This window comes from Pagrus pagrus, assembly GCF_965226575.1.
Source record: "Pagrus pagrus genome assembly, chromosome: 11".
In the NCBI taxonomy this organism is placed as follows: Eukaryota; Metazoa; Chordata; class Actinopteri; order Spariformes; family Sparidae; genus Pagrus; species Pagrus pagrus.
In genome coordinates, this window is record NC_140195.1 from 24,876,053 (window position 1) to 24,903,939 (window position 27,887).

At 43.8% G+C, this 27,887-nt stretch overlaps 1 protein-coding gene across 5 annotated transcripts in view; it reads left to right on the top strand.

The window, feature by feature from the left end:
* Window positions 1–481: 481 nt before the first annotated feature.
* agrn (agrin) overlaps window positions 482–27,887 on the top strand; it is a 276,308-nt gene continuing 248,902 nt past the window's right edge. For 4 of the 5 annotated variants that reach the window (XM_084365478.1, XM_084365477.1, XM_084365479.1 and 1 more), the window contains exons 1-2: window positions 483–872; window positions 2,738–2,999. In XM_084365478.1, coding sequence (XP_084221604.1) covers window positions 672–872; window positions 2,738–2,999 — 463 coding nt within the window. In that variant the 5' untranslated portion in view covers window positions 483–671. Of the gene's footprint in view, window positions 873–2,737; window positions 3,000–27,887 lie in introns of all 5 variants that reach the window. The other variant, XM_084365476.1, reaches the window with a different exon arrangement.

A 27,887-nucleotide genomic window follows, 5' to 3' on the forward strand; every position in this document is an offset into this window, starting at 1 on the left:
GACACTGAGGGTCACTGGATGTCACATATATGGAGGTGATCACTTTTGGCGGGACAGGTTCGTCATACCTGATCCCTGCCTGCTCCTGCTGAGGGGGACCGGAGGTAACGACAGCGTCTGTCCGACTGGGGGCGGCGTTGGACAGCCACTTTCTACAGGCATCCCGGCGCGCAGCCGGCCACCACCACCACCCTCTTCACCCTCCTCACCCTCACTTGTGGGATCAGCAATTCAGATCGCATGCAAATCCAGGAGCGTCACCGTGAGTGAGTGTGTGTGTGTGTGTGTGTGTGTGTGAGAGAGAGAGAGAGAGAGAGAGAGAGAGAGAGAGGAGTGCTGTGCATTCCTGGAGAGAGAGAGAGAGAGAGAGAGAGAGAGAGAGAGCTATCCCTCCTCCTCCTTCCTCCTCCCTCCTCTCTTCCCTTCTGGTCTCCCAGCCGGCGGCGGCAGAGAGGGATTTTTAACCCGGGCTGCAGATGCAGGGAGCAGGGCTGCAGAGTGGAGCAGGCACTGGTAGTCCGTAGTGAAGTTGTGGAAGGAGGCTCGGTGCACAATTGAAGCTCGTTCGAAAGAGTTTGGACTTTGTTCTCGGACCCTCCGGCCGCTAAAATTAGTTTAGTTTTTTTTTTTTAGGAAAAGTTTACTTTCTGGGTTCCATCCGTGCGGCGGTCATGGGTTCCCAGCGCTCCGCCCGGCCCGGCCGGACAGCGCTGCTCGTCGCGGGGCTGCTCGTGGCTCTGTGGCAGCATTGCGCCGCAAGTTGCCCGGAGAAAGACTTGGAGGACAGGGAGGAAGAGGCCAACATAGTTCTGACCGGCACCGTGGACGAGATCATTAACATGGACCCGGTGCACAACACTTACTCTTGCAAGGTAAGAGGTTTCATGTGGTTTCTTTAAAACGAGCAAGTGAAGGGTGCATTGCTTCAAGGAGGAGACACCTGCTCCCTGCACCGAAAAGTGTGGACTCAGAAGTCACATTATTACTTACCTTTACCGCCGTGTAGCTGATGGAAGCCATTAACCAGCGAGTCTGTGTCCCAACTCCCTCAGTGCCTGACAAACATTGAACAAACTCATTCATCCAGAAGCATTTGGCAGCACTTACACGGACACTGACAGGGAATCCACTTCGCCTTCAGAAATAGATAGATGCTGTTTTTTTATTCTTTATTTCCACTTACCAATTACATAGCTACAAGGGAGGCCTAACCGACCATGTAATCATCCCAAACATGCTGCAGCAGGAGAGTGGCCCCTCACCGGCCCCTGGCTGCAGCTCTCTATTGATTTCCACTCATAAATGCTGAAAACATGCAACTTCACTTGCCAGGGATGGTACTCTGAGACATGATTTATTCTGTGGTGCTGCTGACGAATGACACCACATCTATCCCAAAGTAGAGATTAGTGACTTGTGGCGGTGACAGTGATGTCTTTGGGATAAAAAAAAAAAAAAACCTCCATAAAATATGATAAGACTGCTGTGAAGTGCCACAGGAACACTCACAGGATCCAAAATAGAGCTGCTGTTATAACATTGTAAGAGATGATCACATGGGTTTTCTTCTCAGTGAAGAGTGCTGACAAGTGCTGCAAGGTGTGCCCAACGCAGCAAAGATATGTAGGGGGGGCTTAACATTGTCCTTAGTCATACATGTGTACCTGAAACCACTTCTCTTCATGCCACAGGAACATTAAGTCTCTGATTAATAAACCACACAATAGCACATGGTGAAAACAAAAAAATCCCCCACAGCTCCACAAATGAGCACGTTTTCTGCCAGGAAGCAGACTTCCTCCATTCTTATTCCAGGGCCACTCATTGTGAAATTAACTTACGCACCTAACTTATGGACTTGCGGTAGACCACCCTATAATCAGTCAGAACAAACAAGTTGTGTTTGGTCAGCTCTCTTTCGCTGCTCTTTTCCTCAGCGCCCACTTGCTTCCCGTCTCACGATGAATGAGTGGAGCAGATTAGAGGCACACGGCTCGCCTTCTGGAGACAGAAACCACCGTCGAGTGCTGAAGTGAGACAAGACAGCTAACATGCAGCGGAGGGGGCGAGCTTTCCCATGACAGTGCATAAAGCTGGCTTTGCTGCACTTCCTGTGATGCACAACCTCTGGGTGCAGGCAGTGTTTGAGATTAAGTTTTCAAGCAGCCTGCCAAACGCTGTGTCTGTGGATCTTTTGTGGAAGACAGTCACTTAATAATCACTGTTATTACTCACAATGTCAGTGGATGTTTTGGTAGCACGGTTAAAGATTTGAATAGCACTTTTAGAGACACAATAATCTAATCATCAGTTGTTTCAGTCATTTTTCAAGCAATAATGTCAAACTTTTGCTGGTTCCAGCGTTGTAAATTTAAGGATTTGCTGCTTGTCTTTGACATTTATGACAGCAAATGAAAAGTCTTTGTTTAAGACTGTTGGTTGGACAAAAGAAGCAATTTGAACACGTCACTTTGGGCAGAAGGGAAATTGTAAGAAGCACTTTTCACAAATAATCGGTAGATTAAGAAGTAATGAAAAATAATCATTAGTTGCAGTCATCAGAAAAACATACACCCTCAGGGGAGAGGCACTGAGGGAAGCCCTGATCAGATGGACCAAATCTGGACGAGGGCCCCAAATCTCTCACAGCACCCCTATACATACCTAGAGATTACAACATACGTTTTTGACAAAATGCTAAAAGGAGATCTGTCTTTCTGCTGTCGTCCGTCTAAAGGTCAGGGTGTGGCGCTACTTGAAAGGGAAGTCCAACGTCAACCGCGAAATCCTCCTGGACGGCGGCAACAAGGTGATGATCGGTGGCTTTGGAAACCCCGGGATCTGCGACAACCAGGTGGCCACAGGCGACACGCGCATATTCTTCCTCAACCCCAGCCCGCAGTCCATGGGGCCGGAACACAAGAACGAACTTATGCTCAACTCGAGTCTGATGAGGATTACCCTGCGCAACCTGGAGGACGTGGAGCACTGTGTGGAAGGTAAGGAGCCAGCTTGTTGGAGTGGAATGAGTTCTATGGAAAATACAGTAAATGTTATTGGGAGTCTAAAAAAGCTCTTTGAAGAATGATTAACAGGTATGGGAGTCAATTTGTAGCCTTCATCAGGGCTTTTCATTGCTATTATTAAGTCACTTTGCTGTAACTTATTTTAATATTGTGTGTCACCTGTGAGAAAGTCAGTGTATGATCCATGCTGCGGTTAATTGTAAATCACTTAAGGCAGCAAGGATTTCATACACCGCTGGCTGCTTAAATTACATAGCCCCCGGGCTCAGAGAGTCAAACTTTCCCAGAACTCCATGACAGAGACACCTGAGTCATTTTCTGAGCTTTGTTGCCATGGTGAAGCTCTAGCCTTTCCAAGCATAGCCTTGAGGTGGGTGTGTCCCATTAACACCTTGATGACACGGCTTGAGTGGTTGCGAGAGGATTCCCGACCTTTGCACCGTGTAGCCGGGCCATTTTATTAAGTCAGAGGTGAAGGTGCTTAACACTTAATGTACACATAACACATGACGAGGGAGCTTTACGGGGAAACACAGGTTCTCACACTTCCATCGTAAAAGAGAGGTAAAGTTTGCAACAGTAGTAGCAGGGGGTGGATGGACGGATCAAACAGGAAAATGCTTAGAAAGAGAAAGTAGAGATGAATGTTCAAATGTTGTTGTTTTATTGATTTGGATGCCAGAACTTCAGCATGAAAAGGGTTAATTGAATACTTTCATTCCCCTGAGTCCTTTTTTGGATGAGAAGTCATTTGTCAGGCACTTATGAGACGAACCATGCAGCCATGACTAATAAATCTCAGCATCTACCGTGACTGTAGCAGCCTCTGCCCCCATGCCAGTGAGCAGCGAGCTTGCTGCTGTTTAACTTTTACTGGTGCTTGACAATGTTGGCAGCTGTTCAGAAGTTTCACTCTGAAACACTCCGGGAGCACCGGGGGGAAATGAATCAGAGCACGAATCACCTTGCTGAAGGCTTCCTCGGGCAATCTCTGCTTCAGAGTTGCAGGGTCTATATGTATTCTGGGTACTTTCCCCTGAACAGTTCAGGGTGGCAGGATGTTCCAATGGATGGAGCTTGTTTGCAGTGTTAAGTTGCATTTGGCACACACATAAAACTTCTTCTGTTTGTCTGTCCAGGCACGAAACACTGCACTGCTAACCTTTTTATTCAGCCCCCTTTTCTTCTTTTGGGACTCCTGTTGTGGAGAGGGGAGTTTCTTGGCTCTGACAAACTGTCTAGAATGTGCCCTTTTTGTTTCGGCGCTTTGTATTTGAAGAGGGTTTACTTCACATAACCTGATTTTCTCATATCACCTTACAGCGGAAGGACTAGAGGTAAGGAAATACTTCAAGAAGTCATCAGGCAAAAGTTTGATAGGAATCGCGTTTTAAGACGTCTGAAAGAACTCTCCTTGGACTTCTCTGGAGCTTCTTGTGCACTGACCGACCATTAAGTAATACCCTGGGACAATTGTCAGGTTCAGCCCGGCCATGAAATCTCTATTTGTTTTTTTGGCCCTGATAATTAGCATGCTTGCCTCTATCCGGTAGCGTTTTGAAGCTTGTTACTGTGCAAAGTTTTAATTAAGAGAGTCGAGTCAGATCCCATCCGTTCTGCGCAACCGCTACCCTCGGAGACTGTGGGATGTCAGTGCGGCGGGACAAGACTCTACCTGCCGCAGCACTCATTGTACCCTCCTCTGCTTTCTCCTCATTCTTGACATTTTCGATAGCTAGGATAGACTCAGGAATGCCTGGCAGAGGGCTAGGTGGGGAGGCGCATTGTCTGTGGTGGAAGAAAAAAGTCTTTGTGCGAGCGCCTTCCCACCAAGAGTTTTGAGAGGGAAGCAGACACGAAGGAAAATAAGATGAGTGATGAAGCACGAAGTAAGAATGGAGGAAATTTTTTTGTACATGTGAGAACGTGAGGGATGTTGTGTTTGCTGTGGCATTTTTTGTTTAAGTTTGGATCAGTGCTGCGTGAAGATAAGATGCCCTCGGGCTTTGTTTTTCACTCTCTTTCTACTCCTGCGCTCTTCGTTCTGGGCGGTGGCACTTCAGGGCCACTCAGTCCATGTGTGCGATCGCTTGGCTACAGGCTTTCATGTGCCACAGAGCTCCCCAGAGGAGTGTTTACAAGATCTCAGTAAACACTTGCAGTGCCGACCAGATCTTAAAATGCTGTATGCCATATTTGCAGCACAAAATAAAGCCCTCTTTTGTCTTTCCTGATCCCTGTCTCTACCTATACGGTATGTATGTATGTAGGGATACTGGCATTTCTGTGGTTGAAGTAAGAATTGAAACAGCAAAAATGTGTAACTCTTCAACTCAAAGTGTAGCACATCTACACTGTTGAATTGGCACCTTGTCTAGGGTGATAAGCAGAGGGCCTTTGGCACACACTCTCCTTCTATGGTCCTCCAGCTACCATTCAGGAGAATGTTACCGTAGTCAACTGTGCTGTGCAGAGAGCTGACAGATAACATTTCAGAATAAAACAGAGACATTTGCAGTCCGAGGCCCAACGGAACACCTTGTCCTCCAGATTTCATGAAAGAGGTACAAAGATAAAAAGAATGTGCTATGTTTATTATCATCTCCATTTTTTCCACTGCCGTGTAAATGACAACAAAGAGAGAAGGCGGAGGTGTTTGGGGTTTGGACGAGAGGAAGCCCTCTTGATGGAGAAGTGTTGAGCGTACAGGGAGATCTTATCTGTCTTGCTCTGTTTATCAGCTGCTTTTGTTTCAGCTCTTGATGACTTGATGCCAGAGTCTTTCCCTCAAGGCCGCCATGAAGAACAGCAACAAAGGGCTGTTTCTTCCTTCTGTCTTGATCCGTTCCTCCCCTTCCTTTTTTGCCTCTTTTTTAGAAGAGGCGAGATGAGCCAGTCAGAAGTCAGTGCATAGTCATGCAACAGCTGCATCAAAGATCAGCTCTTTGTCCCTTTTGTGCCGCATCTATTTAAATACTCAATACTGAGTGCGGCTTGTGTGCTTCACTGGTTGGACAATCAAAAGTCCTTGTGGGATGTTAATGAGCAGCGTTTTACTGCTCAACATACCACTGGCTCTTTATGATCTGTGTGTACAGCAGTCCAGAGGCTCACTGGTAATGGGGTTAGCCAGGCTTGCTGAGAACATGATGGGGGTCCTGATTTGCCAGCAGGTGGTCCTGCTTAATGATGGGCGAGCAGACAGTCCTGTGGAATGCTCCTCGGGGTGGGTGGGATGTGGGATGACTGTTTGAGCCCGCCCCTCCTTCTCCTACAGTGCTCCTTCAGTGAATGAGCCGAGGCCTCGCTGAAAACTTTGAGCTTTTTTTCCCCCCCACTATTTGTGCAAGGAGGAGGCCTAGAAGTGAGTGGAATTCCTAACCTGCACAAGCGCCTACCTGGCCTCCTCCTCCTCCCTCCTCACCTTTGTGATGTGAGAGGAGATAATGAGTGAACGATAAGGGCAAAAAAGGAGAGGAATGAACGCTTCAGTTTCTAGCCATGGTATGTACTTGCGATTTTTCATAACGAACATAAATGATGAACATCCGCAGGGAAGTTGGATTACTTGTTTCAAGAACAAGTAAAGACATACTGAAAAATGCGGGGGTCGCCTCACAGATACGGTTAATCAGTGACTCAAATATTCACACAATGTTGGGAGAATGTTCAATGCCAGTCCAGGTTTACCAAGAGCGATAACTATAACAGCGCTATCAATATAAACAAAGTATAAATGGATTGTTTTAAAAATCAGGTGGATGGCGGTGCCCACATGACAACTATAACGACAGTGGCAAACGATATCCTCAGGATCACTTATGAGTCATCACAGTTCGTCACGTGCACAACTTATTTAAGGCTTTTGGGCTGCATGTTACACAAACAATCAGCAAACTTTCTCGCTGATGGGGTCTCTGGAGGTCATTTTGTCCAAACTGTTGTTCTCTTTGACGATTGCCGGGATAGTTGATGTTGACCAAAGTATGGATAAAATTGGTCCTTTTTTGTTTTTATTCTTCTCTCCCTTGAAGTATTTGGTGAGCCCACATCCTTTCGGTTTTCTTTTTGTTCCTCTGTGCCACGTACAGCAGTATCAGGTCATCAGTTTTAACTCTACGTAGTTGCCGACACAGCTGTAGGACTTGTGCCCACTTGCGCCCGCCCACTGTTAACTTTATCGTTCATCAGTGTGGATGCTCACATCGATAGCGTCATAGATAACGTTACAAATAACAGTCTTTGTGTGAACGGCCCTTTATTGTACTGTCTAGCCTTATGTGTTTCATGCTATAATATGTTGCTGCAGTAGTCTCTCACATTAAATATATGGTTATATGTGATGTCTTCTACCTGATGTAGTGCCGCCTCAAGTTTCCCTTAAGATTAATTATATTTCCTACAAGTGTAATAATTTCCTCTGAGTTAACGGAGGCAGTCTTTATTTCAAGTGCGGTGGTCTGCCTCCCCTATAAAACACTCTGGGAAATCTTGCAGCAAGTCTGCTGCCCTATAATTTAAATATCAGGCTCAACTACCACCTGCTCATGTTTTAATCTCACCAAGAAGTTCTCGAGACAGATTACAGCATCACTACTGCGCAGTGAAGTATTACAACCTACTGTATATTTGACTTTCCCTGCTATGAAAACATATGGCTTGTGGGTAATTCCAGAGAGGTGATGGAGTTTATTTTATTGTGGCTCTGTAAAGTGTGTGAGAACACTACGCAGCCGCACCCAGGTGACTGAACTAAGGCACTGGCGTCTTTATCCAGTCCGTGTCTACACAAGCAGTCTTTTGTCTTCGAGAAGTCATGGGAAGTCAAGAAGACTGGATTTAGGGATCAGATTTTTCTCAGGGTCCTTGAATGGATTAGGCCATAGTCTAAGAGTGAAAGTTCATTTGCTTGCTGTAGAGCTTTTCTACAAAGGTGTACCCTTGGTAAGTCTGTGTACCCTGTGTGGCTTATGTCAAAGCATTTATGCAGTGAAGTGAACAGAATTGGACAAACAGAAAGGCCTGATGGAAAGCTTTGATGAAATCACCAACAAAGGCTTGAAGGGAGAAACAAGACCAGCGGACCTGTTTGCCAGCTAGCCCAGAGTCTCCAGAGTTATTGCACATTTTTCGATTTTAATTAAAAATGCGGGAGCGGAGAGCCTGCCTGGCATAGCGATAAAGGCCTCCGAAATGAAAAAGCCATGAAAGATGGAAGAGAGCAAAGGAGGAACAGACCACTTAACCACAGTCTGTTCACCTTGGCTTGTGTCCCAGCTCCAGCTAGAGTGTATCACTGTCATGCTGATAAGAATCATAGATGGTATTGATTGTATGCAAAGACACCTACATGTATTGACATGCCTGTCACTTCAGTGAGATGTTAACATGCCCAGTGTACACACAGACATACTGTGTAACACCATGCCTGTCCAAATATACGTTATATCTTGTGAAAAAGCAGAGTCTAAATTTATTGTCATAATGAATTCGTTTTTACTTGCACAACTTACTCGCACCTTTATTTGTAAAATACCTGTATAGCACTAAACCAACAACAGCATCCAACATGGCACCTTTTTCCTGCTGTGGTTGGAAGAAGCTCTCAAAATCAAAATTCATAATGCATCACGATCAAGTCTGAGTAATTTGATAGCAAAGATGACAGTCTTTGACAACAGTTTTGTTTTGAAGCCCCTGAAATAGAACAGAACATTTAAAGTTAGCTGGTGTCAAAGTCCAAGTTAAGCTCTTCTTTAGTGTAGGAACAGGAAAGTGGAACTGACCTAGGAGGAGCTGGGCAGGGACTTGGGTGTACAGTGACCCGGAAAACCATCCTCTTCTATCCCAGACATAAAGAGCTCAGAGCAGCAGTCTGCATGAGATCTGGGCTCCCTCAGGGGAACTGGATCCGTGACAAAATTCTTGCTCCAAGACTGCATTTTTGAAGCAGGGCAGCTGCTGTGGCAAGTGTGGCTACTTGCTGTCAACCCGCCAAAAACATCAGGTTTAGAGAAAAGGGTTTTGGTGGGACACCAGGGGGATAGCAGAAGCCCTAATGTGATTTAGATTTAGGTCAGCTCAGCTGTCACTCCAGTGCGGCTCAGATCAAGAGATCAAGAAAAGAAAATGAAATATGTTTTTTTTTTTTTTTGGCCTATAACTTCTTTTTGTTGAAGGATACATAAGAGACATCTTTGATAAACTTTTCTTTTTGAAATAGTTTGACACACTTTAGCTTGCACTAAAGTGCGCTTGGTCAATAGAAAGCAGATAACCGTCAGATAACACATGCGAAACTGCCGTCAGTCAGTGGTGTCTTGATGGGTGTTAACCTCCAGAATGAGCCAGCAGTGTTTAAGATAAAGTGCTTTTCTGCTTCCTCCTTCATTGTTATCAATGTTTCTGGCCTTTAATGAATCATAGTTTGTCTGAGAGTCTCAGATGAATAGTTGGATGAAAAACAGGAAGAACGTGGTTCAGAGGTTAATCACATTCTGTCACCTTCTGGATGTGGGCTGGAGATGCAGTGACCCAATGCTGGTAAATTAGACCTATCATGTTCCCTGTTGTCTCATGGTATGCACCTGTTACATACCACTATCCATGTGCATGGCAATGAGGCGGATTATATAATGCCGGTATCCTTATTTCCAGGCTTCTCTAGCTATAATTGGACTGGTTTAAATGTCTGTTGTTTAACAATACTTTCAATAACGACCCAGCCCTGACACGCTCTGTTTAACCACCCATATTATGTTTTATATGTGTGTCGTTGTTAAAGGTTTCTATATATTTATATGCTGCTGAACAGCCTTTGCTCTTCTAACCCGGCTTTCTGCAAGTTTTTGGAACATGTCTGCAGTAATTTCCTCCCATTTAGCTACAAGAGCATTAGTCAGGTCGGCACTGTGATGTTGGGCTGTATGGCCACGCTCACGGTCAGTGTTTCAATTCATCCCAAAGTTGTTTGATGGGATTTAATTCAGGGCTGTACACTGGGTTAGAGCTATGGTTTGGTTAAGGGTCAGCTTTAGGGTGAGGGTTGATGATATAAATGTTTCAACAATGGAACTTTTAGTTATACCAAATCACTTACATAAACTGTTGCTCAACCCTACTTTGAGTCTATTCCCATGCCTGATTTAACATTGCATACATTACAATGCTGCTCATACAGGAAGTAGGGGAGACCTGACAGTTGGGGGTCTCGCATTCATAAACAAATCACGGGATGTACAGGCCTTTCCCGTGCTATTTTGCCCCTAAGACAACGGCCCAGTCTCCGTTACTTCCTTCCCTCCCTCTCATCTGTCTCTCTGTCGATGGGTTGTCATGGTAAAACAAGGATGAACACCCCTCTATCCCTTGTGACTTGTTTCCTTCTGTGTTTGCCATTTTCTGTCTATTTTTCTTTCTACTTCCAGGTGTCATCTTTAATCATGTTCTCAGGTTCTGATGATGATCTGCACATGTGTCTGTCTGTCATCATGTGCGTGTGGATGTGTCCCCTGGTGTTTGTTGGCTTTCCCCAATGTTTCTCTGAAGCACCTTCGTGACAGGCAGTGCTGATATATGACAGTTTGCTGAACCATCACAATTGTGTGTCTCCACTCTTAACCTTTAACACATATTAAATTCTTCATGACTTTTGTTTCCCCACCCCTCTCCCCGCTTCTGGCTGCTGTCTTCTCTATTCCCACAGTTGTCATCTTTCTCCTCCCAGTGTTCCCATCTCACAACGGTTCCACCTGTAATTAGACTGGAATCCCATGCCCTGTAAAGCCGTCATAGTCCTAACAACCAGGTGCACCATCAGCCTCTGACCTAATTCCATATACCGCTCTCTGTGTCTCTCTCGGCTTCCTCAAGAGCCAACAAAAGTGAATTTTTAAAAAGTCAGGCTAATGTTTATTACGTGCCTCTTTTCTTTTATTCAAAAGGGGAACTCCATTAATTTTACACATGTCTACAGATCTTGGGGGGTACTACTACATGCATGGGAAAAAAGTTGTATGAAGCCTTTTGCTCCAGTTGGAGCTATGTGAAGTCAGATTGAGTGCTTCAAGAAATGTCACTTGGAGTTAGAACAAAGTGAGCTTACCAGATCTCTGTAGCCCACCCCTCATCTGTGCTTGAGGCTAACGGTTCCAACCGTACCTTATCATGTCGTATCGTATCTTATTGTACATTACTATACTGTATTGTATTGTATCCTGCAGTACTGTTTTATACCGTATCGTATAGCATCATATTGTATTGTAAAGTATGATGTGCTGTGTTGTATCTAATGTAATGAACTGTATCGTGTCTTGTTGTATCGTATCGTGTAGTATCGTATCGTATCGTATCGTATCGTATCGCATTGTATCGTATCGTATCGTATCATATTGTACAGTACTGTATAGTATCTAGGCACCTGGTTTTAACTTGGAAGAAGAAGAAGAACACAATTGATCTAGGAGATTTTGACAGGACACTTGGCTGTTGACACAAAACACTGAGCTGCTACGGGGATTAAACCAAGACGAGAGATTAGTACTGCAGAAATTTAATGTCATCTGAAATGCCAGTCTCATTTGTCTTATTGAGTTGAGGAACTTGTGATATGTGTGTCTCCTGGCAAACCCTGAAGTTGACAAGTCTCCTGAGAGATGAAACCTCTGAGGAATTTTTCCCCTTTCTCTCTCTCCCTCTCTGCCTGCCCTCCGGGCTGACAGATTTGTCAGGCTGGAGGGAGGCGCTCGGCCTGCCCCTGTTGTTTTAGCCAACAATGGGAAGGACGTGATGGCTTTCAGAGACAAACCGAGATATCTGGCAGAGGATGTCTCACTAACTTGAGCATATATCCGTACACACACACACACACACACACACACACACACACACACACACACACACACACACACACAGACATGCATAGTTTATTATCTCCCCATCAGAATGAGACATAATGCAGTATGTGAGACTGTATCTGACCCAGCCATTACATTGTTATTGCTTTAAACAATCTCAGTCTCCAAAGGCTCCTACTCCTACAGGGTTGTAGTAATAAGTACAGACAGAAAATAAATGATTCTACAGGGAATTTTGTTAGGGTCATAGTTCCACATGACCACATGAGCCAGTTGCTTGTTTAAAATGAGCAAATAGCAACTGCTTTATAAGAAAAACAAAGCTGCTAAAGATAAGACAGTTAACAGTGGCAACCAGTGACAGTCACAAAGCTGTGTTTTCTGAAACCTGCTATCTGTCCATATACACTCTTAGAATGTATTTTGAACACCAAGTGGACTGCAACAACTCCTGTCTAACTAAACACTGGTGACATTTAAGCCAGTCTGGAGCTCATTGTAATACTGATATGATATGATGTGAATGTATAAACTCATTGCAACCATTAGCCAGACACTATGAGTCTAACAACGTGAAATGATGTGATCGACCTTATAAGCAAACACTTAGAAAGAAGTTATGGGAAACATAATTGCACTAGCAAATGGCATCATCATGCAGTAGGTTGTGGGCAGTTCAAGGACCTGTAATGGAAATGTATAGGCTCCGAGACATGTGTAGCACATAGAAGCACATGCTTACTGTTAATACATGTAGCTTGTAGTTAAATGTTTTTTTACCACCTCTGTTGGTTTGTGTCTTTGGTACTTTATATCCTGCAGAACTCATTTTATTCACTGTCTAAAGCCCAGTTTATGCTTCTGCGTCGCGGCGACGGCGGAGCTACGTCGTCGACCCTACGCCGTCATTGAGCATTCGAAGTTCTGCGTCGAGGGAACGCGTTCAATTCACCGCCAAGCCGGGGGGGGAGATTGGTTTCGGGGGGTTCTTGCTCTCTTGCACTGCAGTTGCGGTCAGAGCGGATATGCTGTGTAGCATTCTGGTCACAGTGTGGGGCTACAAGCTACATGCTGCACAACACCAATACTCCTCCTGCCCTGCTGGGATCTCACAAAGCATGGAGTTCACAAGCAATAGGAGACAAGCATGCAGGCAGCAGAAGTAACTGGCGGTGTTGTTATACTGTTGACCAGAAAAGCAACTGCCGGAATGACGGTCTGAGCGGACCAATCCCAGTCCTTGCCGTTCGCGTCTCGACGCGTCGACGTGACGCGTAGTCAGGATTTTTTGGAGGCGCACGTCAGGCTACGGCGCAGGGTCTGCGTAGGGGTCTGCGTCGACGACGTAGCTACGCCGTCGCCGCGACGCAGAAGCATAAATCAAGCTTAAGGGATGGAGTGCAAATATGAGGGGGGGTGGCCCTGCAACAGAGAAAGTGTGCTGGTAATATACAGGGAGAAAGGAAAGAAACAGGTTTAGTCCAAGAGGAGAAAAGATGGTAAAGAAGGAAAAACACGAAGCTGGATTAAAGTTTGTGGGGATATGCGTCCATTGTTTTGAGGTTGCGACATTTCAGAGGTACCTCAAAATCTCAGCACATAAAACTACTAGCTATTGGCCAGAAACTGTTAGGGCTGAGTGAGAAAAATATGTTCTTTTGTAATTTGGCTCAACTGTCTCTTTAAATAGCTCTCTTCTAATCACACGAACAGCTCCGTGAAACCTGGACCATCAAAGAAAAATTACAAATGCCTGGATTATCAGCATCTTCCCTTTTGCTTTTGAGCTGTGCTGGAACTGCACACAGACACACACAGAAAAAAAGGGAAGCAGGCTTGTCGTGAGTGCCATGAGGCAGCTTTCGGCATTTTCCAGCAGAAGCATGCCGGCTCAGAGAGGCTCGCCCTGAGGGAACAAGTTCTATCACAGACTGCGAGCTGTTGCCAGAGGTATGCCCAGATCAGCCTCTCTCTGAGTTCCTACTTCTTGTCACTCCGAAGCCCCTTGTACCGAATTACCTGAACAGTGTGGCCTTATTACCATACAGTGCTGTCAGCCATTTTGAATTGCCCTCAATTCCCTTGGGACCATGAGAACAACAGCAACAATTCAACTCAAAAAAACAAAGTTTCTGCATCTATCTTTCAGAGAGATGATTTTTCTCCCCTTGCATTGTGAGTGGGTAGGTAGGTGGAGGCATGCCTTGGAAGTGCACTTGAAGAAGACATGTTTTAGAGGGCTCTCAGAGAAATATATGAGCATTGAGATGGATGGCGCTGTTGAATGTGGAGAGTTTGGGTTGTTGTAGTTTTCAGCAGGATATGTGGCCTGCTCGGACCTGTTGTCGGTAAAAGAGTGTCCTAGATAAATCAGGACTTCCTTGTTAGGCTGTGCTCAACAGGACGGCCTCCTGACTGTTTGAAAGTGCACTGCAGTGTTTCTTTGTAAGGGACAAAACAACATCAATCTTTCATAGGCAGATATCGGTCATGTCGAGCTCAAAGAGTTCAGCTGACGGTCAAACTCAAAGCCAGTCAGAAAGGGCTGGAGAAACAGTGCGACCCCGTCCACTAATAAATAAGTTAATGTGCTGCCAATCTGCCTCGCCGAATATATTTTGGAGGAAACGCAATTGTCTGGATTATGTTCAGAGCAAATGTTTTGTACAAATCAATAATTGGACATTTCTATATCTAAAAGAATGAATTGGTACGAGGTCAAAGTGAATGGTTTATGTGTTGTGAGGTTTAGCCGAACACTTCAGTTAAGCTTAGGGAAAGATATATATATTATCTTTACATAAATACTGAAATGGCCAATGAGTCCCATCTAGTTTTCCAAGTGTTTTTGGCGCACTTGCATGTAATTTAGGTGCCCCTAATAATACATTTTAATTTCTTAACACATGATGTAAATGATTGTAAACAGGGCTTAAGGTGCAAATACATTTTTTCCTCATTTATTCACAACACAAGCAACGAGAAACAGTGATAACTTCAGTTGTTTAAAAAGTAGAAAATTTCATGTGCAACGGTGAAACCAATGAAAACCTGTACTCGCACTTGATAGATTTTTGGGTTCATGTGCAAGGTATTTGTACCTTGGAGCCCTGAAATGTTTATTTAATGTAACCTTAAAAAATTATATTGTAGGGAAAACCATGGACATTTGCTGACATTGAACATCTTATGATGATTTAAAACAGCTGCGAGTGAATGTAATCACTTAAATCACAGTAGACGTCCAACCTAAACTGAAGCAGAGATGTTATTTCAAACAAATCCAAGGGTTAGGGTTAGCTGCCCGAGGAATTCCAGAGGTCTTTTTATTACACTTAAATTGACAATATTTTCTCCAGACTTCTATAAACTCGCTAGAAATTTAGCAGTTAGTTTAGTATTTTACTGGTTTCAGATGTGTCTGAGTATATCGAAGGAGTTCGTCAAAGGCAGGTGGACTGGCTCATGTTCTTAAATATGGCTTGGTTGACAATTTTCACAAACTTTGGGTAGCTCCAGAAAGAAAACTGGATCCATTTACGGTATCACTCCTTCTTAAGTCACAAGACAAAAATATACATAGTTATTTATGATTTTGACTGCCTGCACTTGACTACCCCAGAGGTCATTATTAGTGCAGTGTTACTCATCAGGCACAGGACAGGTTCCAACGTGCAAGCTCCAATCTATTCAGTTAATGAGAACATGTGGAAAGTCATGTGTGTTATTGGCTCCCTGCAAATATTTGCTATTGCTTTGTTTGGGTGAATGGAGTGAATGTCTAAAGGAGCTCCAAGAGTTGAGCAAATCCTCTCTTGGGTGGGTTTGAGCATATATTGATTAAGGATGTGACGTATTTCTAGTGTAGTTTTTCTCCAAGAACAGTAAACTCCTCTGGGTTTAATAAATAAAAATTGTCTGAGCACGGCTGTGAGCAATAGCTTTATATCGCTGAGAAATGTGCAGGTTTAGGGAACTCGGCCAACACAGATAACACCAATATCAATTTTCCTCATCCACGCACACTTGATCCCGATCAGGCCTTAGATACAAAATTCCCACTGGTAATCCCCCAGGTCCTTTTTTCACTCGTTGACTTCCAGGGCCTCATCCTGGCCCCACCAGGATTCAAGCTGGTGCAGGCCTCTCCAATCTCTAGACATCCCAGTTCCAGGTAAACGAGGGAAGAGTGAAAGGCAACGGGTCAGCCTCCAGTTAGCCTTCACCTGAGGCCAAAGGGAGTGTGAATGGGTTTGGGGTGAAATCGGGGTCAGACATGTTCACACCACCACCCGAAGGAACTCTTGACACATTCCCTGAGTGAGGATCAGTCAGAAATCCACATTCTTTTCCAAATAAGTAACAACTACAGACTAATGAGGAAACTTCTCTCTAGACTTTTTTAAGCATCAGACAAACACTCTTTCATTCCCTTTAAGGGCAACTTCACCAATTTTACACATTAAAGTGTGTTTACAGGTCTTTGGGCGTACTACTGCATATGTGAAAAAAGTAGATTAAAACCTTTTGTAGTTCCAGAGGAAGCTGCATGTAATCTGATAAACTGCCTCCAGTGATATCACACTGTAGCTAAGATGCATTGTGGGCAATGTAGGCATTGTACTCCTATAACACTCTTGGACAGTTGATCATAATTGATTAAGTAGAACCAGAGATATCGCTTTATTCTACTTTTTCACATATGCATTAGTACTCCACGTGAACTGTAAACACACTATAGTGTGTAAAGATTTGTGGATTTACTTTGCTGTATTGAAATAAAGATGTGTATTTATGTGTGTGTGTGTGTGCTCCTGCCCTTGAGCACATCTGCCCCCGTCCTTTATTGGTTCGAAAGTGGTGCATTTGTTGCTCCCACTCAAGCCAAATCTCTTTCTTTGTCCCTGTGTGTGTCTCTGCATGTCTGTCTGTATGTGAGTCACTCTTAAACACACTGTTGTTCTCCATCTATGTCTCTCTCTCTCTGTCTCTCAGTAGGGCTCTCTCTCTCTCTGTTCAGTCTGTGCAGATTGAACTTGCTGGTTACGATGCTGGCAGAATCTTGATCAGCTCCGATTTACATCTAGACAATGGTAGGAGTTGAGAGGCGATTTCTCTCTTCTTTTTCCTCTCATTTCCCCTCCTTGAACCCCCTAGTCCTCTTTCTTGTCCTCCCTTCTGCTGCTCTGTCTTTGCCAGCAGCCCCCACTCCTCCTCCTTTATTGTGTTTTTGGGAAGATGGGTGTCTTGAGAGACGGGAAATAAAGGATGGAGTGGGAGCCTCCTCGACAGTAGACTAAACTGAATGTTCTGGACTTCATCTGTGCTCCTGAGGACACAGCCCTCCTGATAATGAACTCCACACACTTGTCAATACACACACACAGACACACATTATCATGTTAAAGCCTTAAACAAGCCTTTGATGGCACAGCCAGCCTTCTGTCGCGCTGTCTGCCCGTCATTTTCTTAATGGCATTGTGCATATATGACATGACACTGCACAGCACCGTCAATTAACATAAGCTTCGTTTGGCATCAATTCTGGTGTCATACTCAGACATGGCAATTCAAATACTGATCCTCTTTGACAGAATGCACCTCGACAAATAACAGGCTGCTCTGTGCACAAGCACAAAGCATCTCAAATTCGAGTAAGTGCTGCAAACTCAAACTGATTCGGCATAATAATTGCTGTTTAATTGTATGTTAGAGGACAGCTAGGTGGAGAAGCCTGTCAGGCTGCACTTACACTGTAAAAATATATCTAAGTTTAGTTTAAATCATAAAAAATATGGTTTTCATTAAAAGGGGAATCATGTGACTATGGACATCCAGCGATGGGCAGTAATGCATTAATGGGTAATACATTGTAGGATACATGTAATGTAGTGTAAGGGTTTACATTTTGAAATGTCGTGACCCCTGTAGTACTTTGTTACTTAAACATTTTTGGTTGAGAAAACAACAACCAAAAGCTGTCTTTTTGACTGTCAGTAAATACGTCCAATCCACTGTCTGACTGCTTGTTAAAGGATAAATTCACCCAAAAATGTAGTCATTTTCTACTCAGCCCTGTGCCAATGGAGAGTGGATTGAATTTTCGTAGTCCACAAACATTTCTGGATCTTCACAGCAAAACAGTGTTGCAGCATTCTTCTCGACAGCTGAAGTAGATGGGGACTTGTTTTAAAATGTAAAAAACAACCCCATCAAAAAGCATATGATGGCTCCATACAGCTCGACTGGTGTAATCTTTTTTAAAGCTCAAATCTTTACTTTAGCTGCTAAGATAAAAGCGATGGCATGCACAGCATCTGAAGTGGATGCACAAGAGGGTGTAAATAACATCTTCTTACATCGATTTGGGATCTTGCAGCTTCCAGAGCATGGATTCTAGATGAGCTATATGGAGCCATTTATTTTTCATTCCTCTTTTTTTTATATATTAATGATCTTTTTTTCTTTTTACATTTACAAACTTTTCTCCATCTACTGCTGTTGTTCGGGAGAATGCTACAACACTGCTTTGTTGTGAAACATCATAAATGTTTCGTGGACTTGGAAACTTCACCCAACTCTCCATATGGGGGTGAGTATCTAAAGACGAAATTTTCCTTTTTGGGTTAACAAATGACTTTAACTGCTGAATAATAAGGAAAGTAATTCAATTTCTCACAGCCTGGGCAGCGCTTTAATTGAGTAATGCCTGAGCATGTCTGTAGCACACCTCACGGTGGCCTGTTGTAACTGATACAATGCTCAGGAGTCACTAAGCTTGTTAGAGCCAAGGTCCAAAACAAGCAAATGAAGGGCAGACTGATACATCACCATGCAAACCCCTGGAATAACAGATTTGGTATGTGATTTGCTTTATTTGGCTTGAGAGGCATGAGACTTTTTAGCCATTGTGTTTGAACCGTCTCTTGCAGGGTGTAGAGTGAGTTATTGAATTTCAGCAAAAATATCAGCAGCTGCTCCAGAAATGGTTGAGTTGTTCCAGTGCATCAACAAGTCCATCAACTGCTCTTCTACATATTATGGTTCTGGTTCTGCTGATTGAGGAAATGAGATCATTCCACTTGATTCAGTGCAGTTGTAGCTGTGAGAGTGTCTGTGAAACATGAGCTTTATATTAAAACGAACTAAATCCAACACATTTTATAGAAATAATTGAACACAGTAGAATTACATTGAAAACAGGTGGAGTTTCCAAATCAAGTAGGGTGTTTTGAACCTGAGCAGCTAATTTAATGCAAAGAATTATGTCTTTTGCAGTCTCTATGCCCTCATCCTAACCTCTATAACGTCAGATGTGTTACTAGCATTGCCCCTCAAGTGAAGGGCGGGCACCAAGTCACGGGTCTGCGGGCCCAGAATCGTTCTGCCTCAGCGTTTACAGCTGGTGGATTACATGCAGTCAGTCGTGGCCGTTGTGTTTTGGATTCGCTCGCTTTAGCGCCGCCATCACCTCTTTGAAGACGCCGAAATGAGATCCGACATGCAAATCACCTGCATGGTCTGAGCTGAAGCACCGACAGTCTCGACGCATCATCACCTCCCCTCTCTGGATAACCAATAGAGTCTGAAGTAAATAAGAAAGCCCCTTTCCCAAGAGTTCTCCATTTGAGCTTTAATAATGGAGATGTGCGAGGTGTGATGACGCCGAGACGTGTGCGCGCTCAAGTGTCCTCCGGATCCATATTTGTGTCTCGGTGTGCGTTTCTCTATACTGTGTGCACATCTGCATTGTTGTGTGTGTTTGCGAACACTCATGAATGAAGGTAGAGCGGCAGCCTTTTTCTCTCAGGCACCGGGGCAGAGTGTGAAACCTCCGGAGAGCGAGCAGACGGCTTTTTAATTTCGCTCCTCTCCGCCGCCGGTTGGCTGAATTAACAAGAATTGAAATGTGCCCGAGAAGAGAGAAGTTTTATCATCAACGGCAAACTTTGAGAGCGACCCGTTATCAGACTCGCTCATTTATAAAACACTGAGAGGGAGACGGAGTTCAGCGTGGCGCAGGATGGATGGTTTTTTTATCATATCTGCCAGTGCGGTATTTAGGGAGCGTTGTGGAATACGCACTCTGCATCGGAGCAGATTGTAAATGATCACCCTCCGGCCGCTGTCAGAGCTTCTCTTTTTAGATCGCTGTCGACAAAGGCTTGGAGAATGGCTTCTGGTGGGGTGTGGAGGCTCGGGGGGGCAGCCTTTGTTGTAGACTTCTTGTCTTTCTGAACCCTCCCCTCCCAACCACCTGTCGTCCCTCATAGCCGATTATCAAAGCTCTGGAGTTGAGCTCTGTGTGCACACTTACCTGCTCTGAACTTTCAATACTATGCACGCCTTTCTGCACTTTGTCTTCTTGAAATGAGCGGTAACGAAACTGATTTCTGGAGGAAGGAGGAAGGGTGGATGAAAAGAATGACGCCCCAGTCGTACGCCAACCTTCGAGCGGCAACCTCAAGTTCATGAGGAACGAGGAACTGTTGGGAGGAGAAAGGATTAAGCAGAGGGACCACAGCGGCTCTGGAGAATCAGGGTATTGTTGCGGCCTGCTCATCAAAGCGTAAAGAGAGTTTTGAAAGGGGGAAGGGGAGGGGGGGTGTTATGGACGTGCACACAGCCAAAATGTGTTGCTCTGAACTTGATCTGCATTAACCTTCCGTTTTGTCTTTTTTTAATCTATTGGATGATGTAGGTAACTATCTTGATATCATTGCCTTAGGTTTCCTCTTCTTTTTAGGCTCTTTGCCTCAGAGCATTTCTACCCAGAGGTCTCTTTTTTAATCAAGCGTGCTCAGCATCCTTTTGCACCTTTGATTTTGAGTTGAAGATATACATTTTTAATTTTTTCTTCATCTATTCAGTCATTGTGGTAGTGCTAACCACATCCCTAAAAACAGGTCAGTCCTCGTAGGTTTGTCGAGTCATAAAGACCCACACACATGCACTCACCCAAGCACACTTCATCCTGCCCATTCCGGGTTAGGGAGACAGGTTCTCATGTCGGCAGATTATTCACGGGGATTTCGTTCTAAATGAGGTGAAATTATTGCTCTCTGTGAAGCGGCTCTTTCAGAAGTCACTGCCAGGGCTCGAGCTGCTCCTTTTTGTTCTGCTCCCCTTTGTTGGTCTGCATGGCAGAGTAACCTGACCCCGGATGTGACAGGCGCTCAACTCAAAGGAAAAGCCATTTTTAGCGCTGACTTTAAGTTTCAAGGAATGTTTATCACAGTGAAGGTGTGTTATTGGCTGTGCAAGACAGTCAAAGAAAAAAATCCCTCCTGTCTCTCTTTAGCTTTTCTATTCTTCTTCTCTTTTGTCCAAATACTCTCACATGGGTGTTCAATATCAACATTTACACATCCATCCAAAAATCACCTTTTTGATTATGACAGTGATAATGTTGACACAATTAGCCAATAAGGTCATTTACTGAACTATAACTGTGGATCTGTGAGGCTGAAGTTTCTGTTAACGTTTCAGCAGAAGTTTAACCTTAGATAGTGAACTAGTCTAGAAGGAAGAAAACATTCACAAAACATTGTCTGAAAAATGATTGCATATATCAGCCATTCTTCAAATTATTTTAGAATTATGCATGTTTCGTTCAGCAAGACCGTCGTCATTGTTGAAGCGAAAATTAAATTACCAGAAGTAAAAAGCTAACGCTGTGGCATGTCTTAAATATCACCACCATGAAGCTTCCAACTACACTATACTAGTTACACTTGACTGTAAACTGATCAATCTATGAGATGAAAAGTCAAAGTTAGAATAGTTTACAAAGACGAAGGAGTGAGTAGATGAGTCTCCGTGTATGGTGTAATGTCCCCGACAGCTCATTTAGCCACTTGCTGCTGACTTCCCATTGATTTCAAGATGAGGGAACCAGAAGTGCAAAAGTGCTGACTTCTTTCCAGGTTGTGGGACTCACTCCTACGGCACTCTATAAGATAACTGACTAGTATTTCTGGTGGAGAGGGAAGCAATGTATAATCGAATAGTCCACTAATCGCACACATCCCCAGTGGAGAATGTATTTGAAGATGTCACGTTGGGCTCTATGAGACTTTAATCAGCACTTTCTGATGTCTTACAAAATTGACTAGTTAAAGGTTAATTATAAAAACTTTCCCTGAAAATCACCACCTTATATTGCTTTGTTTTAAGTGTAAGGTGGAGTAAAGGCACATGGCCAGCTGATGTTTGTCTAAACTTGGAAAGCGGAAACCAAGAGCTATGACATTTCCCAGTTAACACAACTTAGCACCGACTTCCCACATTCTTCACCGAGTCCTCAGAGGACGGGGTTGCATGTAGCTCTGAGTATTTGCTCTTTGCAGGCCTGGCTGTCTGCCTCGCTCTGGGCCTGTGAGTGTGTGGAAGACTTGTGTGGTCACCCGGTAGTGCTGTAAATGCCTGCACGCACAAACACCACGTCACTTTGATGTCTGGACAGCAAGTTTATTCAACATTTGAAGACAGTCAAGTGAGACAGGAGTGTATGTGCGCAGGGTGTGCTTGTATAGCATGTCACCGGGAAATGCACACAAACTCAGCTCCTGCTCCTCTCCTTTCAAACTCTCCTCCTCCTCCTCCTCCTCCTTCTTCTCCTCCTCAGTCGTCCTTCAGGTCCCCTCCTGGCCTCCGAGTCATCTGCAAACATTGTTAACATACTCGATGTGATGACTGTCATCCTGTCCCAGAAGGCAGCGGCGGATGTTTGCACAGGACCATTATCAGTTTTCAATACACGTTTGGTCGGTCAGATTACTTCAGCTCAACAGAAGCCAAAAGCAAACATCTCTGTTAATTTTTCCATTCCAGATTTATCCACTTGCTTCATTCCTTTCCAACTTGGGAGTGTCCTGTTCTGCTCTGACGCTCACCAACGACTGAAGCGTGAGGGGAATCATGGGGAAGAGCCAGGCTACATTTGGAGTCCTGCTCTGACTGGGGGGAGGGGGGTGTGGTAGCTGTAGTTGGGGGTCTTCTGCTGCTGTTTGGCCTGCCCTTTTGTCTCCCTAATGACCTGGCCGCGTAAAGTTAGCCGCTCTATTCAGAAGGCATTAAGGGTCATTTTACCTGACGACGGCCGTTTCCCCCATCACTAGCCTGGGGGAAGGGAGATGTTTGGAAAGTTCCTCTCTACTGGGAAGCCACAGAGCCTTCAGGAGAGCATTATGAACCATATTCCCAACCATGTTTCACTTTATTAAAGCTTTTTAAGGTTTGACTGTTAAAAGAAACAATCTACTTGCTCTGATGTCTGGTCTGTTAATGTTGCACCGTATTGCTCCTTTTGGAGGACTTTTCTTTTCGCTTGCCCCCCTCCACATAGAGATCAGAGGTCAGAGTTTAGTTGCGGCACACCAGTCCTAAAGCTGGTAGTGACTTACCATCCCTTTGTACACCAATCGCGCAACGTTGCTGCCAGGAAGGCTCTTCTTTACATCGTCATTGTTTATTTACACTGAACAAAACAACCACATAATGATGAAGCAATGTATGATTTGGATAGCATGCCGGCATTTCACAAGCAAGTTTTACATAGTTCAATCAGGCCAAATGCAGTATCAATAAAACATATTTAAATCATTTTCGGTAGCTTTTTTTCCCTTTGAGATAGCTGCCAGCTGCTGCTAGCTGCTTTTTAAATCTCCCAGTTGTGACTCGCACACATAATGTCATCAGAACCTCACACTCATGTCCCGTCCTGCTGGCTCGCTGGCCCTCTCTTGGGACCCTCCAATTGAGGGAAGACTGCCTTACCGCTCAGTATCCACAACTTTTGAAAAAGTGCTAGTCATTGCTTCCAGCTGCAGGAATGTGGATTTTAAAATTAGTTTCAAACTGAAGGCTTTAACATCAGTCTCGTTCTTACCGGTAACACAGATGCATTCAAAGCATCTGCTGTGCCAGGGATTCTGAAAATGTTCTCATCAATCATGTTTAATCAACTTACAGGGACACTTATGGGACAAATGGACAGGCAGAGAAACATGGCGCTTTCAAAGTCCTGGCTGTAGCCCAGAAAGACATTGAATCTATTTAAGCGGGCTACTCAGCCCTATTGATTCACCCTCTATAAAATGCCCCAGAATATTTTTAGTATATAAAGTTACTCACTATAGTTTTCTCAATGTACATTGGACAAGCAAGCAGATGTCCAGGATGCAGACAGAGCACGAGGTCACATGAACATTCAGAATTAGTCTACAACCATACTTTGAACCTTCCTGTGAACAAAGTCAAACATAAATGCTTTAATCAGACCATCACCCAAACTTAGTTATCAATACTGATGTGTCTATAATGCCCACATGATTGTACTGAGTGAGGGTTAAAGCACTGGTGCTAGCCTCCTCATTAGCATTCAGTTGGTGGCTTGTGGTTAAGTGTTCTAGTACCTGCTCGGTTGCTAAGGAATTGGCACTTAGGTAATGAAATGCCCATCGCTGACGGGGGCACTTGATTGTGCTGAGGCTGAGAGAGTGGGGCCAAGTGAGAGGGGAATGGGAACTAGAGCGAGGGAGAGAGCTGGGGATGGGCCCAAGTGAACATTAAGCACATAGCGGAGAGCTGGAGGGGAATCAGCGGTGATGCTGCTGCTGCTGCTGCTGTTGCTGGCACACATCGATCACCTGAGGAAGGGTCTGACAAGTCTACTTACAAAGTCTGCACAAGTTTGAACTCTCAATAATATAAGGAGGGGCAGGTTGAAGGAGCTACTGTTGTCATAACTTTAGGAAGAATGGCCAAATTGAAGTGATAAACTAGAAGTTCTTCTTAAAAAGTATGTTATATCTGCCACTAACAGTCTCTGAATCAAAACAATGATAACACAATTAGTAGTTTGATGATACCGTGAAGTAGTGTGGGAGTTGTATTTATTGTTACAAATGTAGTGCCGGTTCAAAATATGCCTGTTCGATTGCTTGGCCTCTGGTATTGGTCACTGCAGCCTTAGTGGTGAATATTGTTCCCTGTTTATTCAGACTTTCTTAATATTGAAAGTATCGTTTGTCCAATTTGCACCAAATTTGGCACTGCACTTCCTTGAGTCCTCAGCAACTAACCAGCCAAGTTTGAAGTAGGTCGGATGAATGCTTCTTGACATATGTGAACCACAGACAGACAAATAGACAGACGGATATTCCTTGCTTTATAGTTAGATGAAAATCTGACACGACTAGGGCAGAAAGGTTTACAGATGTGGTAATGTTTCATTGAAGTTACGTTTAGTCACCGACTTCCTCCTCACTCTTGGACTCTCCCAGAAGTCATGGCGACAGGCGACCAAAGAAAACACACTGCTACCTCAAAAAACATTAGGATCTCTTTAGATTTGAACATTTTTGAAAACAAAAATATATAACAAGGTATTGTAGCTTATAAACACTTTCAAGCAGAAATTTTACATACTATGCCTTTAACTCAACTGGCCCACCTAAATGAAGTGTTGCTAACTTGTACTCCAGCTTGTTCTTGTTTCTATTGCTCCAATTTCTTGTTCTCGTCTTTCTCTCCATACTATACGCAGTCACCTGAGTATGAAAAGCAACACATGCTCATTATCTTCAGAGCTTCCTGACCACTTTGGCTCCATTACCTTCAGGCCTCCCACAATCTCTGACCTTTGCTCTTACTTTCTGACCCCTGACTGTCCTCAGGTTCTTCCCAGTGCTGTCTTGACTTCACCATGATGCATCAACTGCATTCATGCTTCAAAAACTACCTAGACATAACAAGATTACTCTGTGTATCACCTGTCCGCTCATTTATTATTAACTGCTTCTGTGGACACTGAGGCCTGACAGGCAGGTTGCAATCTTTGATTGTGTTCCTGCAATAAGTAACGGCACAAGTTAACAATGGAACCTGAGGAGGCTATTTAGTTAAGTATTTGCGCCTCTGTTGACTTTTGGACATTTCTCAAATTCCTTCCTCCATTCATGTTTTGTGTGTATGTCGTCATGTGTCAGTGCACCAGTGGCCTCATTCTGGTGTAACTTACAACAATACAGTGTATCCTGAACTCAGATATAATGAGTGCATTGTCCTCAAATCAACCGTCTTTTCTGTTTGAATGATGACACGCAGGGCTGCAATCAAAGCTAATTGTCAGTAACAGGTAATCGGCTGGGAGAATGACTGCCCATAATAATATCCAAGGGACCGAGGGGATGTATTTAGATTGTTTTTTTCTTTCTTTCTCAAACGAATAACCTCCAACCCAAAGTTTTCCTATATACAAAAATATCAACAAAGCAGCAAATCCTTACTGTAAGAAACTGGAACTTTTTTTTTTTTGCGCAAAAAATGGCAAAAAGCCATTGCTGCTGCAGTCAGGATGATAAACAGGAATGAAGATAAATCCACACAATATGGTCAAAAAATTATTTTGTGAAATTTTGACCAATATTATGATACTGTATATGATTCACATTTTAGCATCAAAATCGCTGAAAAAAACTATAACAATCACAATGATGTGACATTTGTCTGAGTCTTTAGCAAACAAACATGTTTTCTTACATCTGGAGAATTTGTCTGCCAGCGCACCTCTGCAACACTACATTACTTCCTTAGAATGCTGTTTTGTAGCATATTTACCTTCATTAAAAAAATGCAACTTATTGCGATGGATATCACACTTGCCATATTAAGATTTCCATGATATTTTGGTTATTTGTACAGCCCTACTGAAAGTTCAGCACTACTGATATATGAGTAATCAAACGATCTTTACAGCTGTGTGGTAAACAAAAATGGAAACTAATACTGCAATCTGGCCACTAATTAAAACTTGTAAAGAAATGTGAAACCTGATCCCAAACTTTCCTTACCTCTTCCTGATATATTTCTTCCCTAATTGTTTCTCTCCATTGAAGTCCTCGACTTGTTTTTACACTACAGGTACTGTACTCTCGAGTTTGACTGATGATTTTCCTCTTTCATATTTCTGGAGCTGCCTGCTTAGCCCATATGGCAAGTGCACACTTTTATTCTCTCAACTTCAAACGCCAGGGGAGAAACTGATTGAAGTTGCATGCTCACTAAATTGCTACCTGTAACATGGAGGTCCTAACAAAAAGCAGTGTTGTGGACGCAGGTGTTTCCTTAGCAACAAAGGGACGGGGAAGAATGGGTAAGAGGGAGCGAGAGAGAGAAAAGGAACATTATTGAGCCTGGAGATACTGTTTTCAGCGTAGAATATCCAGCAGAAAGAAACAAGTCCAGTCTTTTTCCTCAGCCTGTTCTGTGTGGGAAGTCACATACAAAAGTCCTACTCCAGTCTCAATAGGTAGAGGGAGTGTATTGTGCAGGCAAACAGACAAGGGTGAATTGGCAGAGTTAGTCTTAGTCTTAGTCCAACAATATGCGATGAAGCAGCATGATAACGACATTGTGTGGAAGTAAAAACTGAGACTGTGATTCTCAGGGTTAAAATCCATTCACTGCAGGCTTTTTGACTTTTTTTTATATTCATCTAAAGTCAGAGGAATTTTAAGTGCACACTTGATAGCCAACACTAAGTGAACACCCATTACATTACATTACACCAATATGAAATTGCTCAGCATCCCCTCCCAACAACACGGGTCATCCACAGGCTTCCATTCTGAATCTCAGCAAGATCACGAACTTTGTTTAATGCTCCCATTCAGCCTCAAGAGCATTCATAACACCTTTGGTGACAAGTTGTGTCTCGCAGGCATTCAGCATTCTTGTTCAAGCCAAAGGTGTTTGATGGGGTTGAGGTCAGGGCTCTGGGCAGGCTGGGTTAGTGCTTCAGCACCGAACTTTGAAAACCAGTTCTTTATGGATCTCGCTTTGTGCAGTGTTGACACAGGAAAGGGCCTTCCCAAAACACATTACTGTCTACAATTATTGTACGCTGTAGCAATAAGATTACTTTTAATTGGAACTAAGAGCCCAAGCTCATACCATTAAAAACAACCCCAGACCAAAAGTGTGTTAAGCATGTGGATAAGAC